Source organism: Dendropsophus ebraccatus, chromosome 1, assembly GCF_027789765.1.
Source record: "Dendropsophus ebraccatus isolate aDenEbr1 chromosome 1, aDenEbr1.pat, whole genome shotgun sequence".
NCBI classification, from domain to species: Eukaryota; Metazoa; Chordata; class Amphibia; order Anura; family Hylidae; genus Dendropsophus; species Dendropsophus ebraccatus.
Genome location: NC_091454.1, coordinates 120444026 through 120463102, shown reverse-complemented (window position 1 = coordinate 120463102; position 19077 = coordinate 120444026). Strand labels below are relative to the sequence as shown.

The 19077-nt window shown below is 43.3% G+C and overlaps 2 protein-coding genes across 2 annotated transcripts in view; one reads left to right on the top strand and one right to left on the bottom strand.

Annotated features, from left to right (window-relative positions):
* The window catches only part of NAPEPLD (N-acyl phosphatidylethanolamine phospholipase D), a 32605-nt gene extending 26750 nt beyond the window's left edge, over positions 1-5855 (bottom strand). The window contains exon 1 of the mRNA XM_069977929.1: positions 5586-5855. Within this exon, the coding sequence (XP_069834030.1) occupies positions 5586-5602 (17 nt within the window). The 5' untranslated portion in view covers positions 5603-5855. The remainder of the gene's footprint in view (positions 1-5585) is intronic.
* The window catches only part of PMPCB (peptidase, mitochondrial processing subunit beta), a 37177-nt gene that overhangs the window by 717 nt on the left and 17383 nt on the right, over positions 1-19077 (top strand). The window contains exons 2-5 of the mRNA XM_069977902.1: positions 8720-8857; positions 12651-12737; positions 12935-13064; positions 13929-14127. Coding sequence (XP_069834003.1) covers positions 8720-8857; positions 12651-12737; positions 12935-13064; positions 13929-14127 — 554 coding nt within the window. The remainder of the gene's footprint in view (positions 1-8719; positions 8858-12650; positions 12738-12934; positions 13065-13928; positions 14128-19077) is intronic.

Here is a 19077-nt window from a genome sequence, read left to right as displayed (position 1 = left end):
GGTGCTGTGCCCCTTTGGCAGCTTGTAGACACTGTGCCTTGGGGTGGGCAAGGGGTAGTGGCCCACTTGAAGTCCCTGCTGGTTGGGGGGGCCCTGAGGCACACTTGAAGTCCCTGTTGGGTGATGGGGGTGCGGGCCACTTTAAGACAATGTGTGTTGGGGGGGGGGGTGGCTTTGGGGTGTTGTTTAGAGGCTGCTCCTGCAGGTGTGGGAGCCATTCTGAGTCCGTGAGGCCCCACTGGGGGCCACTCTGAGTCAGTCGCTGAGTACAAAATGGTAAGAAAACAGTGTGTACTGAGTGTAGGATGGTGCGAAAGTTGGGTGACCTCCATTAAACTGACTACTATACAAGATGCTAGGAAAGCTGGGCGACTGCCATTATACTGTCTACAATACAAGATGCTGGGAAAGCTGGGTGATTGCCATTATACTTTGGCCTGAGTTGTGTGTTTTTGTGTGTGTGTAGTGGTGGGGGCTGCTCTGAGTCCCTGTGGGCAGCTCTCGGACAGTATGTTAGGGGAAGTGGGGGGACTGTCAGTGTTGTACCACCATGGAGACAGGCCACGGTTGTCTGGGACCCATAGCAGCTGCAGCACGCCACCATGGTAGCTGGGCCGGTGCACATTATGACTAAGGGCTGATACTTTTCCAGGAACATGTACAATACATTACTATTTAGGGATGTTAGTGGCCTTTCTCACTTTTAATAGAAACATTCTGAAGTTAAACAGGGTTACACATTATAATTATTATGTAGTTGTTTCTTGATGATAACCTTTTGCAGATGCTGAATTAGATAGAACCCAAAGATGTTTGCTGCCAGAGCATTTGAGCAGGTCAATGGCAGCACTGTCTATGCTGGAGAACTTAGCGGACACCCCACTTGCCATAGAGTCCTGTTGATGGCCTCCAGATCTTCTGGATGTTTGCATGTTAGGTGAATAGTTTATTCTTGAAGCTTCCAGGTTTTCTGTAGGAGAGGATGAGTGGAACCACTAGGCTAGACATCTCTCAAGTAAAAGTCTTTGTTCTGCTTTCCATAATTTCTTTTATTGTTTAGAATGTATTGTTGGATCCTGCTCTGTGTGATTTCAGCATACTTAAAGGGTGCGTGTCTCGAAGAAAACTAAGTCTAGACTCTATACTGATACATTATGTAAAATGAAACATATTTCCAATGTTCAAGCATTTCTTAAAGGGGTAGTGCGGCGCTAAGAAATTATTCACAAAATAACACACATTACAAAGTTATACAACTTTGTAATGTATGTTATGTATGCGAATGGCACCCTTCCCAGTGTTTGCCCACCCCTGCACGTGGACCCGGAAGTATAGTGCACTATACATACCTGACGTCATCAGCTGCTCAGCCGCGATTGGCTGAGCACAGTTATGCTCAGCCAATCGCGGCTGAGCAGCTGATGACGCGGCAGAGGGGAGCCAGCATCAGGGACGGCTGCAGCGATTCAGCCGGCCTCCCGAAAATTACGTTGTTGACAGAAGATCAGGGACGGGGACAACGTGCGTCAGGTATGTATGGTACACTACACTTCCGGGTCCACGTGCGGGGGTGGGCGAACACGGGGAAGGGGGCGATTCACATACATAACATACATTACAAAGTTGTATAACTTTGTAATGTGTGTTATTTTGTGAATAATTTCTTAGCGCCGCACTACCCCTTTAATATGTATCTTTTGAAAGATCTAGACTCCCAATAATCCCCCATGTGCTGTTTTGTCTCATTATCTGTTGCCCTTGGTCATGGCCCACCAGGCATCCACTTTCTTGTGTCACACATGCTTAGTTCCATTGTCTAATTATCTGTCCTATAAGTCCTGTCAGTTTTCACTTCACATGCAGACAAGTGGGGTTGTAGGAAAGTGTCTGCACAGTTGCATGGCAGCAGCAGGGTCACAACTAAAGGGTTTGGCTACTTTATAGTAAAATAGTTCAGGGTACAGTATAAGTAATTACAGTATTAGTAATTGTACTCACATTACTTACTGACAGCAGCTCCCTGTGTATCTCCTATAACTAAAATCAGAGTCCCCTACTCCGGGCTGGGCTGCCCTGCTCTGTGGTGATTCTGTCCATAAGATGTCCGACATGTAGTAGCATGTGACTGTGCCCCGCCCCCCAGTGTCCACCACTGAACAATTTTACTATAAAGTGGCCAACCCCTTTAAAGTGACTGTAGCACCAGGCCCAGGCTGAAGCACTGGAGGCTGGCAGACCCACCCTTAGTGGGAGGAAACCCTAGCCCCTCTTTGATAGGGTTCCATTGATTCTAATAGAGTGACGTAATGGAGTGGCTGGAGTTTCTTCCCATGGGTGGGTCGGCCCACCTCCAGTGCTTCAGCCTGGGCCTGGTGGTACAGTCACTTTAAGAGAGGAAACCAGGATGTAAATAGATACAAGGGGAAGACAAATAGTACAGTGACTTCACCAAAAACAGCACATTTGTTCTCCTGTACATATGTGTATGTGGTACACATCTGATTATACCTTCTTTGCTTCATGTCACCACCCCTTTAATCCTTCTCTCGTCAAACATCTGCTGTTAGGGAAGAGTCTAGTGATTCCCATACACACTAATTGGCTAATGCTGCAGGGTAATTTCTTAAAGGGAATGTGTTATCAGAAAATGACCTATTGCAGACATGTCAAACTCTGGCCCGCGGTGCCATTATTTTTGGCCCGCCACAATATTCCACTCTTATATATATTCTGGCCTGCCGACATCGCGAAATATAATATGAGAGGTCCGAACGGCCGCTCAGACCTCCCATATTATAATCTTGTAGGCTGCAGGCATTTTTTAGCCTGCGGCCTAGCAGTATGTAAGAATTGTCCAGGCAGCGGAAACGCGGTGACGTCGTCCGTGCGCGTCCAGTGCCGGAGGCGCGATGACGTCGTCGTGCGGCTGGTGCCGGGCACCTCCCGCGCCGGATGGGTGAGGGCTGGCTACTATATAAGAGGCTATGGGGGAGGGCTGACTACTCCATAAGAGGCTATGGGGGGGGGGGGGGGGCTGGCTACCAGGGCTGTGGAGTCTGAGTCGAGGAGTCGGAGCTAGTTATGGCTGGAGTCGGAAAAAAATGTACCGAGTCCAGCTTTAAAAAAATCTTTAAAAAATGTAGAATTGAATTTTGGTATGAATTTTACAAGTTTTGCTCATGAATATATATTATGAGCAACATTCTAATAGGACACTGTCCCAATTACATAAAGGGAGTCATAGAATATATCAGTAATAGTACACTGGCCTTATTAGATAAGGGTGGTTGGGGAATATATCAGTAATAGGACACTGGCCTTATTAGATAAGGGTGGTCAGGGAATATATCAGTAATAGGAAACTGGTCCTATTAGATAAGGGGTGTCATGGAAAAGTTGTCGGTCACTATTTGGCAAATTGTTTCTGAGCTGGAAATGCCCATTTTGTGGGGGGAGATCTGTGCTGTTCTCTCGCTGGATGCTGGATGACTGTATATGAGCAGCAGTGTAATATGAAGATATCCTGTGTAATATAGAGGAGAAGAAAAGACATAAGTAGTGTAGCAGTAACCTCTGTCCTCAATGTGGTGTTTTCTCTCTGGGAGAAGATTGTGTGTTTTTCTTCAGTGTTCTATGGCTGCAGCTGTGTGTGTGTGTGCTATGGCTGCAGTAGGCTGTGTGTGTGAGCACTATGGCTGCAGCAGGCTGTGTGTATGTGTGTTATGGCCGCAGCAGGCTGTGTGTATGTGTGTTATGGCCGCAGCAGGCTGTGTGTATGTGTGTTATGGCCGCATCAGGCTGTGTGTATGTGTGTTATGGCTGCAGCAGGCTGTGTGTGTGTGTGGTGTGCGCTATGGCTGCAGCAGGCTGTGTGTGTGTGCTATAGCTGCAGCAGGCTGTGTGGGTGTATGCTATGGCTGCAGTAGGCTGTGTGTGTGCGTGCTATTGCGTGCCCCCACAGTGACCTCCTATATCACTATGTGTGACCCCTCTATATCACTGTGTGTGACCCCTCTCTATATCACTATTTGTGACCCCCTGTATATCACTATGGCTGACCTCTATATTACAGGTATCTGGCATTGTTAGCAGTGTTTCTTTAAGTATGGTGAATATTTAGTTAGAAACATAGAAGATTGTCAGCAGGAAAAGACCACCTGCTCCATCTAGTCTAGTTGTGAGTAGTTCAGGACATGGAGACTGGTTGCATCCACTGCACACACAGGAGAAGCTTCCTTTGTATGTTTCATAAGTCGCCCCAGGATCATGTAATACAGTGTGATAAAAAAACTCCCCTGGTACATGACTGGCCATTTATGAAGGAGTCTGAATCGGGAGTCAGAGTCGGTCCTGATAAAATTCAGGAGTCGGAGCTGCGGCTTACCGACTCCACAGCCCTGCTGGCTACTACATAAGAGACTATGGGGGTGGGCTGACTACTATATCCAAGACTTGGGGAGGGCTGGCTACTATATAAGAGGCTATTGGAGAGGACTGGCTTCTATATAAGACTATTCGGGAGAGCTGGCCTCTATAAAAAGACACTATTGGGGAGGGCTGGCTTCTATATAAGAGACTATTGAGGGCTGGCTACTATATGGGGCACTACTGGAAGGGCTGGCTAATATATGGGACATTTGGGGGGGGGAGGGGTGACTATTATATGGGTTACCATTGGGAGGACTGGCTACTATGAGGGGCACCAATAGTAGGGCTAAATACTATGTGGGGCAATGTTGGGAGGGATGGTCACTATGTGGGACACTATTGGAGGGGTTGGCTACTGCATAGGGCACAGTTATGGGATTACCTACTGCTTGGGGGAAATAATGGGTAACCATTGGGGTTGGGGTTTAACCATATCATAGCAATTTATCTTATCATTTATCATAGTACACATCACTGTCAGTGCCAGGAACACTACACACTAATCTGACAGTGCCAGGAGCACCGCATGCCCTCTTTAATAAATATCAAGGTTGGCCCGCGACTTTGTCTAATTTTTTAATTGTGGCCCATCGTGTATTTGAGTTTTACACCCCTGACCTATTGTTTAAATCATATTTTAAGTTAAACATACCTATCTATCTATCTATCTATCTATCTATCTGTCTTTGGTTTTCTGAATAAACACAGTATCACTAAAACTTGTTTTAGGTTTGAGATAGATTATTTATATATATATATATATATATATATATATATATATATTTAGAGAGAGAGATATATATATATATATAGATATAGATATAGATAGATATATATATATAGATAGATAGAAGAATGGGTTGAAGACAGCATCAATCTCGGATTAAGATCAGAACTTTATTGTGCCTGTTCGCATATACAAAAAGGTGCAACGTTTCAGCTCATATCCTGAGCCTTTCTCAAGCATAAAACAGTGAGGTACATAGCTCACTTTATATCACCCTCCACCAATTACACACAACAATCAATTAAAAAGTATCCAATGGGAGACAGCAGAATGGGCGTACATAACATATTAACATAATAAACTTCATATCCCAGACTTTCTTCAGAAACAAGCACCGTAAACACATAACATATTTAGAGTTCATCCAAACCCTTTAATGTACTTCATCCTGTCCTCCGATCCCCTCGGCTACAGACTCCAATCCATTCACGGTCATGATGTTGATCACGGCATTCCGCTTGTAAACAAACCAACGGAGGCTGCGCACAGTCCATTCTATCATTGGTATTCCTCACTGACGTCACATACTCACAGATCACATGTCAGGTCATCTGTTCGCCCGCACTTCTGTGCAACTTGCTCACACCTGCGCAGAGTGCGATCTGCCATGGATAGAGATGCCGGTATCTTGTGCTACGTCACAATCATGTGTTGAGTCACATGCTTCTTGCTATCAGCACTAACACGTAGTCTTAGCAACATCGGACGCTCTCGCCAGCCGATCACTCAAACCGTATCCACGGCAACATAGATCGCCAGCTTTAGCACGATCAGTTCATGTGGCTCACTGCACTCTGCCGATCACTGCACCATCCATCTTTAATTATGGCAAGGAACAACCATTCTCCGTCGTTCTGTTGAAAAAAACTTTTTCAGATCTGCTCAAAAAAAAGTTAATATCAGTTCACACACTTCTTGGCATATCAACGGGCAATTGGGTGGAGAGATCATCATAGTCCAACAGTATCCATGTCAGGTAAAAAAATAATAGTCTCACGATTTTCGAACCATCGTTGAGTTCTTCTTTCAACTATTTAGCAGGTTCATTTGTAACCATTAGGCAGATTCATTGCAGCCCCGCTGTTGTAACTCGGGATATACCGTTAAGACAACATCCATGCCGATCTGTGATGTGTCGAGGCCGACAGAGAGTCAAGAGCCACCAATCTGGATACATCTAAAAGGTAAGTGGAAGACATGATTAAAACTACACATAATTAAAACCAAGATAAAAACAACAAAATGAAAATGTATCAAGACAATGGGAAAAGAAAGCCGAAGATTCTCATTTACTAAAACACATTTAAATTCATATCTATATTCATGCCTTTAGGCCATATACACAATATACATATAACACAATGGACTGTATATGGCCCAAAGGCATGAATATAGATATTAATTTAAATGTGTTTTAGTAAATGAGATAATCTTCCGCTTTCTTTTCCCATTGTCTTGATACATTTTCATTTTGTTGTTTTTATCTTGGTTTTAATTATGTGTAGTTTTAATAATGCCTTCCACTTACCTTTTAGATGTATCCAGATTGGTGGCTCTTGGTCCTCTGTCGGCCTCGACACATCACGGATCGGCATGGATGTTGTCTTCACGGTATATCCCGAGTTACAACCGCGGGGCTGCAATGAATCTGCCTAATGGTTACAAATGAACCTGCTAAATAGTTGCAAGAAGAACTCAACGATGGTTAGAAAATCATGAGACGATTGTTTTTTTTTACCTGACATGGATACTGTTGGACTATGATGATCTCTCCACCCAATTGCCCGTTGATATGCCAAAGAGGTGTGTGAACTGATATTAACTTTTTTTTGAGCAGATCTGAAAAAGTTTTTTTTCAACAGAACGACTGAGAATGGTTGTTCCGTACCATAATTAAAGATGGATGGTGCAGTGATCGGCGGAGTGCAGTGAGCCACATGAACTGATCGTGCTAAAGCTGGCGATCTGTGTTGCCGTGGATACGGTTTGAGCGATCGGCTGGCGAGAGCGTCCGATGTTGCTAAGACTACCTGTTAGTGCTGATAGCAAGAAGCATGTGACTCAACACATGATTGTGACGTAGCACAAGATACCGGCATCTCTATCCATGGCAGATAGCACTCTGCGCAGGTGTGAGCAAGTTGCACAGAAGTCCGGGCGAACAGATGACCTGACATGTGATCTGTGAGTATGTGACGTCAGTGAGGAATACCAATATTTGAATGGACTGTGCGCAGCCTCCGTTGGTTTGTTTACAAGCGGAATGCCGTGATCAACATCATGACCGTGAATGGATTGGAGTCCATAGCCGAGGGGATCGGAGGACAGGATGAAGTACATTAGAGGGTTTGGATGAACTCTAAATATGTTATGTGTTTACGGTGCTTGTTTCTGAAGAAAGTCTGGGATATGAAGTTTATTATGTTAATATGTTATGTACGCCCATTCTGCTGTCTCCCATTGGATACTTTTTAATTGATTGTTGTGTGTAATTGGTGGAGGGTGATATAAAGTGAGCTATGTACAACACTGTTTTATGCTTGAGAAAGGCTCAGGATATGCGCTGAAACGTTGCACCTTTTTGTATATGCGAACAGGCACAATAAAGTTCTGATCTTAATTCGAGATTGATGCTGTCTTCAACCCATTCTTCTATTTACCTATGGAGGTGTTGAGCCGGACCTCGTGAGGACTGTGCATCTGAGAAGTGTTTTCCGCTGACCCAACCCTGGTGTTTGATATATATATATATATATATATATATATATATATATATATATATATATATTAATTTTTATTAAAGAATTTTTTAAAGTAAAGCATTAAAGCATACAAGTTGACATCTTGCAGAGGGTAAAAATCATTTGTGCATTGTTACTACCCTACTCAATGTCTAATACAGCAAAGTGTCATTTGTATGATTTTAACAGACCAGATGGGGTGGGATAATGAGGAATTGGAAAGGATTACCGCGACATGTGACACCAGTAGATAGAAGACTATAGCACAGCTACCTGTGGAATGACCTCTTCAGAGTATGCTCAGTAATGTTTCACATTCACCTCAATGGGATGGGTCCTGTCTATTATTGTTCATGTGGCTTGCTGTAAGGCATGTCACTAAATGCTGTTAAAAAAATACAGACAAGATAGCTACTCCTATAAAAACGTGAAATGCAAAAATTACAATCAGAAAATATTAACAGATTACAAGGAAGTTCATGTTTCAGTATCTAGCTGTAATTAGTAAAATAAAATCTAGCCATTTCATGCACTTTAATAATGTACTCAGGTGATGCTACTTAGCAGAGTTATCAGTATGTTTTTTTGTGCACTGCAATACCAGCTCAATGCCTGGAGAGGACAGAGCAAGCTCTTTGTCCATATCCCTGTTCTGAAAATCCATTTAATATATGGATAGGGGACATATTAGATACTAAGAATTTTCAGTGTTTAACAGTGTGACCTTATTTTTCCTATATCTAATTTTCCAATATCCTATCAGATTCAGTTTGGTATAAGCAAACACCGATCTACCCAGGCAGCCACACAAGCAATACTGAATGTACCAGAGACCAAAGTCACCACATTAGAAAATGGGCTTCGAGTTGCCTCTGAAGATTCAGGAATTTCTACCTGTACGGTAAGATAAGATTTTCTTCTTTCCAGCCACAGTTTATTGATAGTATTAGTATAGTATTAAAGAAGGGCTAGACTGTTCACTTTACAGCTCTAATCTACTACATGGAAATAATCGTACATCTGTTCAGGAGTTTACCTCTTTTACACTCTTCACCATATAGCAAAGATTCTTTAACCCCTTAGTGACCCATGACGTATCTAATACGTCATGGCGCCGCGGGGGGTGTTCAGAGCGGGGTCCCGCCGGGACCCCGCTCTGAACGGCGCTGATCCCGGCTGACACGTGCAGTCGGGCAGTGCCTCTGTTAGCCGGCGCGGGTCCCGTTGCCGCGCCGGCTAATTAAGCACTTCAATGCAGCTGTCAAACCTGACAGCTGCATTGAAGTGCTTTATGCACACTATCCCTGGTGTCTAGTGGCACGGATCTCCCCCCCGCGATGCGATCACGGGGGGGAGATCCGTTCTTCTGCCCGTGCCGGGCCTCAGCGTCGGAATGACGCTGATCCCGGCTCGGCAGTAGATTGCTATGGCCTGCAGCAGGCCATAGCAATCTATGACCAATCTCATGGATCTTTGCTGTGTATATACACAGCAATGATCTCTATGAGAGATCATTGCTGTGTATATACAAGCCCCCCAGGGGGGCTTCTAGTGTATGTAAAAAAAAAAGTAAAAAAGTGTTTTTATTAATAAAAAATCCCCTCCCCTAATAAAAGTCCAAATCACCCCCCTTTTCCCATTTTATAAATATAAATTAATAAATAAATAAATAAACATATTTAGTATCGCCGCGCGCGTTATCGCCCGAACTATTAATTAATCACATTCCTGATCTCGCACGGTAAACGGCGTCAGCGCAAAAAAATCCCAAAGTGCAAAATTGCGCATTTTTGGTCGCATCAAATCCAGAAAAAATGTAATAGAAAGCGATCAAAAAGTCGTATATGCGCAATCAAGGTACCGGTAGAAAGAACGCATCATGGCGCAAAAACTGACACCTCACACAGCCCCATAGACCAAAGGATAAAAGCGCTATAAGCCTGGGAATGGAGCGATTTTAAGTGACATATATTTGTTAACAATGGTTTGAATTTTTTACAGGCCATCCGATACAATATAAGTTATACATGTTATATATCATAGTAATCGTAACGACTTGAGGAACATGCATAACAAGTCAGTTTTACCATAGGGCGAACGGCGTAAATGCAAAACTCCCCGAAATCAAAACAAATTCGTTTTTTTTTTTCAATTTGACAGCGCAAATGATTTTTTTCCGGTTTCACAACATATTTTATGGAAAAATTATGCCTGTAATTGCAAAGTACAATTGGTTTCGCAAAAAATAAGCGCTCATATACGTCTCTAGGTGAAAAAATGCAAGCGCTATGGACTTTTAAACATAAAATGGAAAAAGCAAAAGCGCAAAAACGAAAATTGGCTTGGACCTTAAGGGGTTAATTAGGCATCATGGATCTCAGTGCAGGTCTTGAAATAAATATGTAGATACACTCTGGCTGTTGTTCACATGTAGTTTCCATAGTTACAAAGTTAATAGAGTTGAAAAAAAAAGACAAGACTCTGTCAGGTTCAACCTATAACCTCACTGTGTTTATCCTGAGGAAGGCAAAAACCCTCATGAGGCTGATGCCAATTGCACATTTACAGGCAGAGAAAAATCCTTCCCTGCTTGGAATATGGCAATCACAATAAATCCATGGATCAACATTCTATTACTTGTAATCTAGAACCTATAACTTGTAATATAATAATATACAGTACTCTTTTTCTGCCCTTTTTCTGTTAGTTTTTCCTCCCTTTAACTTATTTAAAGGGAATCTGTCAGCACCTAGGCCCTACCTAAGGTGCTGACAGTGTGCTGTAGCTAGTAGTCTCCTAGTGAGCATGGTACCCTTTGGTAATCTCACATCTCCTACTGTAATGAAGAGTCAAACAGGAGTTGTGGCTCAGTGTTTGTGCCACACTCTAGCACACCTCACCACTCTTTCCTCTTTCCTATTCTTTATTAATAATACTACCCGGCCTTCTGCTCCCTCAGCTGTCAGCCAGTGTCTGTAATTGCAGATCAGTCCTCTATAGGCGGTTTATGTCTGAAAAAAACTCGTAAGATATAGTTAAATCTCTAAGCTTAATGTGTTGGAGCTGTGGTCTAGAGCTGTGGTTCAAATCCCCTGATGAAAATGAAATATAGGTCTTTTTTTTTTTTATTCATTATTGTATCTTTTCGAAAAGTGAATAATGATACAATAATGAAAAAAATTAAATCATTATATTTTGTTTCCATCTGGGGATTTGAACCATAGAAAGAACTGCTTGTGGCCTCTAAATGGCTAATTTACCCCTAGACCTTAGCTGCTACACAGGCTAGGAGATTCAACTATATTTGATTGCAGATCAGTCCTCTGTTGGCAGATACTGATTGACAGCGTGAGTGAAGAGGGAGGAGGAAGGAGTGATGAGGCATGGCAGAGTGCTGCACAAACGCTGAGGCTTAACTCCTCTTTGACGCCTTGTTACGGTAGGAGACGTGAGATTTTGCATAAACCACTGCACGGACAAATAACCTAAAGGTAACATTTTCACTAGGGGACTGACAGCTACAGCACACTGTCAATACCAGTGGTAGGGATCGGGTGCTGACAGATTCCCTTAAATGAGTTAGCCAGATTACGACATTGTGACAGAGTTTCATAGTCTCACTGCTTTTACAGTAAAGACTCCCTGTCTGTTAGGATGGTGAAACCTTCTTTTTTTTAGATGTAATGAAATAACACTAAGTTTAATAATGTCAGAGAGGATTACAGTACAGGAGCAGTTACAGGTAAATAAGAGTAAAACAGAAACTGGCGTAAACTGATCAGAGCAAACAATTACAGCTCAGCTTTCAGCTCTAGTAAAATTAAAGCTGAGCTGTGATTGGTTGCTCTGATCAGTTTACGCCAGTTTCTATTTTACACACTTTGATAAACCAGGGTTTTACCTCTACTGGAGAAGGAGGCACGGCAGTAAAATTGTCGCATAACATTTTGTTGCAAAGTAAACCAACTAATGCATGTAATACGTAGACCAGTGCTTCCTAAATTCTGAGGAGCTGCTCACAGTCTGGCACATAGCATGGGATCCAAAGCAGGGACTACAATGATCTGTACTTTTCGATGCAACGTGCTTAAAGCGCTTGATATGTATTGCATTTTAATAAAACTACAGTTGACTGTTCACGGTCCTCGTCCCAGTGTTTTCCTCCTTATCACCCGTGGACCGTTCAACCAGTCTGGCTCAGAGGGAGTCGCGCCACACGGATCCACCATCTTCATTTCGTTGGTTTCTATTGTCTACCGAAGTGCTTATGTGGGACGTCAGGAGGTGGAAGGGAGTAGTCCAATTGATAAGCATATGCACTTAAAGAGGTTATCCAGTGTTAGCAAAAAATGGTCCCTGCTGTCTCTGGAAGAAAGTGGCCATTTTTTTTTCCCTATTGCTGGATCACCACTTTAATAGAATCATGCCTGAAGTATGACCTGCCCAGGTAAGCATGCACTAAGCATTTTGTATATGCACCCTTACCCACAGGTTTAATGTTCTGCACATTCAGTGCCTTTTTGTGTCCCCATTTTTTGCCTTTGGGTAAGGTATTACATTAATTTAACTCAAGTAATAACCTGAACCTATACCCTTGTTAGGATGGTAAGATGAGGGGGCAAAGATATGGGAGAGCTATTTGTTAAGGATGTTAGAGATTCTGTTTGGCATAAAGTATCTCTCATTTTGTTTAGGTTGGTCTTTGGATTGATGCTGGAAGCAGATATGAGAATCAGATGAATAATGGGACTGCCCACTTTCTGGAGCACATGGCATTTAAGGTGAGTTTGAGCACAACAAAACTCATGTTACAGTCTTACTTTTAATGGGATCTGTAACAGAAAAGGCCCAGATAGCAGAAGACATAGGGCAGTTTTACCCATTTTGGCCCAACCTGTTTTTTTTAATCTGCTAAAAGGGATTTTTCATTTTAGTAGAAGAAAATCGCTCACCTCTAATTCTTTGCCTTTTCTTCTAGGGAACAAAGAAACGTTCCCAACTGGATCTGGAGCTTGAAATAGAAAACATGGGTGCTCACTTGAATGCATATACATCAAGAGAACAGACTGTGTATTATGCAAAGGCATTTTCCAAAGATCTGCCTAGAGGTACGTGATAAAAAAAAAAATCACTCGTTTGTTTCAGTGATTGATTAATTTATTTGCATCTGTTTTTTTCCCAAAGGATTTTAAGGCGTAGCAAAACATAGCATTTTCCTCCAAAAACATTACCTCTACTGTCCTCGGAGGAGGGGGGGTTGCAGCTTGGTTCAATTGAAGTGAACTGAGCTGAATTGCAATACCTCACACAACCTAGGGACAGAGGTGGTGCTGTTTTTGCAAGGAAGTAGTTGCACTTTTTCCAACCCCTTAAACCATAGTTCAATTTTATGCCTAGAAGAAGCCTAGAAATACGAATGTGATACTGATTCCATGGCACTTGAAATGTGCCCATATTTTGAGATCCATATCACATATTAATTATTTATATGCTTGTATGCTTGGTTTGAATGATTCCTTGGTGTCCGATAACAACTAACTGCCATGGGTAACAGTAGCAAGTCAGTGTTTCAAGTGTGATGTCTCAGTTGCACTCCATTTTCTTTGACACCACTGTGGACACTGTTATGTTCCTGGACATTTTTGAACAGTTCAGGCTTAAAAAAGACCCATTGTGCAAGAGGATTTAAAAGCGGCTTTGGTCACCACACTCGCCTCATGTCAGCTCAAATTTCTTCCTTTTGAGGTATGCTCAAAGGTGAAGTTTATCAAAATAAGCTTCGCACTGTGGAAAATTTGATTTAAAAAAACATCCTTTGTCAAGATAATAAGCATTTAAAAAAAAAATAAAGTTGCAACAGAATATTCAGGGCTTCTTTTGAGTAAATCTTACTATATAATTCATCAGGATTCCAGTATACCTTATGTAAAGAAATAATAGCATATTCAGTCTTATTTGAAATCTTATTGCAGCGGTGGAGATCCTTGCAGACATTATACAGAACAGTACCTTGGGAGAAGCTGAGATTGAGCGTGAAAGAGGGGTCATCCTACGCGAGATGCAAGAAGTAGAGACTAATCTACAAGAAGTTGTCTTTGACTACCTACATGCTACTGCTTATCACAATACTGCTCTGGGAAGAACCATCTTGGGCCCTACAGAAAACATCAAGTAGGTGGAAAATAGTGTCTGTTCACATAGACAACATCTTAATTTCTGCGTTGCCTGCTACTAGCTTGTTTCACTCTCCACTTTAACTCATGCACAAAATAGTAGTAACAAGAACATATTCCTATTCCAGTATCTGTCTCTAATATGTTTCTATTTTCTGCTTGTATCTTTTTTTATTTAATTTTTTTTGTACACTATTGTGGGGCTGCCATCTTGCCTGAGCTGTTTTAACAATTTTATTGATATGATTTACAGCAAGCCCCTTGGACTACAGGCAAGACCTGTCCCATTCAGATAAATTTGAAGGACTACTATGTATGCCCAGTAACCTTTATGGCGGTCATTCTAGAACAGTGTTTCTCAACTCCAGTCCTCAAGACCCACCAACGGGTCATGTTTTGCGGATATCCCATACAACGAACAGCTGTGGCAGTTACAGCGAACAGCTGTGGCAGTTACTGGTGCACTGACTATAGTTATATCACCTGTGAAATCCTTAAAACATGACCTGTTGGTGGGTCTTGAGGACTGGAGTGGAGAAACACTGTTGTAGAGGGTGTCACTTCTCACTGCACTTCTGTCTGTGTTGATAAGAAGGGCACTGCTGGGAAAATTATCTGTTCAGAACAGAAAGTCTCAGATTAGTTTTAGGGTGGGTTCACACATAACAAATGCGCAGCAGATTTCACGCTGCGAGTTCGCAGTGAAATCCACTGAAGATCCCTTCACTGTCACTTTCAATGAGATTACATAATCGCAGCGGAATTGTCATCCCGCTGCAAGTATGTACAAGGCAGCCCCCTTAACCCCCTCGGGCCCGGTATATACACTACCGCTCCGTGCTCCAGCTTGTGGACCTGGTAATGTTTAAGTGACACAAACTTCACTTACATGCTGCAGCAGAAAAAAAGGATTTAAGAGTAGAAGACAAGGAGATCTGTGCTTTACTGCTCTGTACTGATAACCCCCCTTACTTCTGTTCTCCAGCTGCCCGCAGGAAGAATGAAGTACGGGGGCTCCATGCAGAGGTAGGGGTCATCAGTTCACAGGGCAGTGAAGCAAGAGAGCTCCTGGTCTTCCGCTCTTTAACCCCTTTTTTGTGTTGCAGCATGTAGGTGAAGTTTGTGACACACTGCAGTACATAAGGGTTTAGGTAGAAGCTGTGTCCCCCATCCACACTGCCAGTGCTTAAAGGGAATCTGTCAGCACCTGGGCCCTACCTAAGGTGCTGACAGTGTGCTGTAGCTGGCAGTTTCATAGTAAGCATGATGCCTTTTGGTAATTTGTCTGTGCAGGGGATTATGCACAATCCTACTATAATGAAGTGTCAAAGTGTCGCTTGTGCCACACCCTAATGTGTTGGAACTGTGGTTTTGGGGTAACTCTCCTGTCTAGAGATCGGCTAGCAATTCATTCTTTGGTTCAAATACCTGTTGAAGTTTAGTGGATGGCCGCCATTTAATGGCAAATAATCGCTGTTATTTTAAAACAACACCAATGTTTTACAATAATGGCCGTTATTTGCCAATAAATGACTGCCATCCACTCAATTTCAACCGTGTGTGAACATAACCTTTCTGTGTTTTTAACACACTCCTGGTTTTGAATGCAACAAACTGACACAAACACTGAGCAAAAATACTGTGTGTGAACATAGGCTTAAAAATGATACAATAATCAGAAAAAATAAAGACAAGTGAGTTACCCCTAGACCACAGCTCCAACACGTTTGGAGTCAGAGATTCAACTATACCTGAGTGTTTCTTTTAGACATAAACTGCCTACAGAGAACTGATCTGCAATGAGATGCACTGGCTGACAGCTGTATTTTTTTCTGCTATGGGGCTCCATGATTTCTAGTTATGCCCCTGGCTGGAGTCACAGGTTAGACTGCTCAGTGCTGGTCTGGGAACTTGGTGAGATAAGATAGCAGGATGTTGTGCCATGCAGGGCTGACTTTTCTTCATCCTATGCTCACTCATCCCCCTTTGCCCCCTCCATAGACCATAGAAGTGTGTGTGTGTGTGTGTGTGTGTGTGCTTTCCCTCAGCTGTTCATCACAGTCCTCCACTGTTGCAGAACATCTAGGCTGTGTTCACATATTGCAGTTTCATTGTGTTACTGAATTATTTGCAGTAATTTTATGATTTCATTGTGGTCCCACCCACACAGCGCACAGCACGCTGTATTCTCTACCTGTAACACCACACAGCTCGCTGTATTCTCTACCTGTAACACCACACAGCACACTGTATTCTCTACCTGTAACACCACACAGCACACTGTATTCTCTACCTGTAACACCACACAGCACACTGTATTCTCTACCTGTAACAACACACAGCACACTGTATTCTCTACCTGTAACACCACACAGCACATTGTATTATCTACCTGTAACACCACACAGCACGCTGTATTCTCTACCTGTAACACCACACAGCGCGCTGTATTCCCTACCTGTAACACCACACAGCACACTGTATTCTCTACCTGTAACACCACACAGCACGCTGTATTCTCTACCTGTAATACCACACAGCACACTGTATTCTCTACCTGTAACACCACACAGCACGCTGTATTCTCTACCTATAACACCACATAGCACGCTGTATTCTCTACCTGTAACACCACACAGCACACTGTATTCTCTACCTGTAACACCACACAGCACACTGTATTCTCTACCTGTAACAGCACGCTGTATTCTCTACCTGTAACACCACACAGCACGCTGTATTCTCTACCTGTAACACCACACAGCACGCTGTATTCTCTACCTGTAACACCACACAGCTCGCTGTATTCTCTACCTGTAACACCACACAGCACTCTGTATTCTCTACCTGTAACATCACACAGAACTGTATTCTCTACCTGTAACACCACACAGCACGCTGCATTCTCTACCTGTAACACCACACAGCACGCTGTATTCTCTGCCTGTAACACCACACAGCACGCTGTATTCTCTACCTGTAACACCTCACAGCACGCTGTATTCTCTACCGGGACCCCGCTCTGAATGGCGTTGCTCCCGGCTGTGATCTGCAGCCGGGGAGCGCCTCTAATTAAGCACTTCAGTGCAGCTGTCAAACCTGACAGCTGTATTGAAGGGCTTCAGACCTCACGTCCATGGTGTCTAGTGGGACGGAGATCCGTTCTTCTGCCCGTGCCAGGCCTCAGCTTCGCAATGACGCTGATCCCGGCTCGGCAATAGAGTGCTGTGGCCTGCAGCAGGCCAAAGCAATTTATGACCGATCTAATCGATCTTTGCTGTGTATATACACAGCATTGATCTCTATGAGAGATCATTGCTGTGTATATACAAGTCCCCCAGGGGGACTTCTAGTTGATGTAAAAAAAAAAAGTAAAAAAGGGTTTTTATTAATAAAAAAAATCCCCTCCACTAATAAAAGTCCAAATCACCCCCCTTTTCCCATTTTATAAATATAAATTAATAAATAAACAAATAAACATATTTGGTATCGCCGCGCACGTAATCGCCCGAACTATTAAATTATCACATTCCTGATCTCGTATGGTAAACGGCGACAGCGCAAATAAATTCCAAAATGCAAAATTGCGCATTTTTGGTCGCATCAAATCCAGAAAAAATGTAATAAAAAGTGATCAAAAAGTCGTATATGTGCAATCAAGGTACCGATAGAAAGAACACATCATGGCGCAAAAAATGACACCTCAAAAAGCCCCATAGACCAAAGGATAAAAGCGCTATAAGCCTGGGAATGGAGCGATTTTAAGGAACATATATTTGTTAACAATGGTTTGAATTTTTTTTAAAGCCATCACATAATATAATTGGCTTTGACCTTAAGGGGTTAAAGTATGTCCTCAATCTTTTATGACCAGCAGCATAGAGAAATAGTTTTTGTGACATTAACATACTACTTGTTCTGATTCATTTACGTAATGAAGGAAATCTATAATACGTGTAACTTTTATTGTGTATAAGGACCAGCAATCGCTTACCGAGCCTACACACGGCTTGATTATTGTGCACTGTTAGCAATGTCCGTGCAGCCCTTGCTGTTTACATGAAGAATAATAAAGTTTATTCTTACCTATTCTCTCCAGTTGTCCTGCAGCCTTTTGCCCATGTTCCTCGCTCACTGCTGATGCTTCTGGCTCGTTCTCTTCGGTAAAAGGCTGCTTAGACAATCTTTGGCTGAGACGGGACAGCGCCGCAGCCTGTCACTGAAGAGACTGGGCCAGAAGCGTCAGTGGTGAGTGGGGAACACGGCAAAAGCCTGCAGGACAACGGGGAAGAAAAGGTAAGTATAAACTTAATTATTTTTTCATTGTCAGCAATGACTACACCTAACGATGCACGGCCGGAGGACGATTTTTAAGCAAGTTTTAAGTCGGCAGATTATCGCTACACGTTAAAGGGCCTTAAAGGGGTATTCCCCCCAAAATTATTTTTGCATTAATACATTGCCCAAGCATAGCTTTCCAACTTTCCAATATCAATCTATTATGGATTTTGCATAGTTTTGCTGTTATCTAGGTGCACTCACCACCTCTGTTCACATAAAATCATCAAATCTCAGTCCAACCCGACACACTCCCTGCTCCTGGCCCCTACCCTCCGTGTCGGGATCACGTGTCCTCAGTCTCTTCAATGGACTGGGTTAGCGCCTCTAACCCTGCTCACTGAAGTGAGGGAAGACAGGTCACTGTGTGGTCCCCTCATTTCACCCGCTGCCACCGCTCACCCTCCTCTCTCCCCCCAGCTCACCCGCTGCCACCTCTCACCCCCCCAGCTCACCCGCAGCCACCGCTCATCCTTCTCTCTCCCCCCTCCTCACCCGCGGCCGCCGCTCACCCTCCTCTCTCCCCCCAGCTCACCCGCTGCCACCGCTCACCCCCCTTTCTCCCCCCAGCTCACCCGCAGCTGCTGCTCACCCCATCCGCTCACCCGCT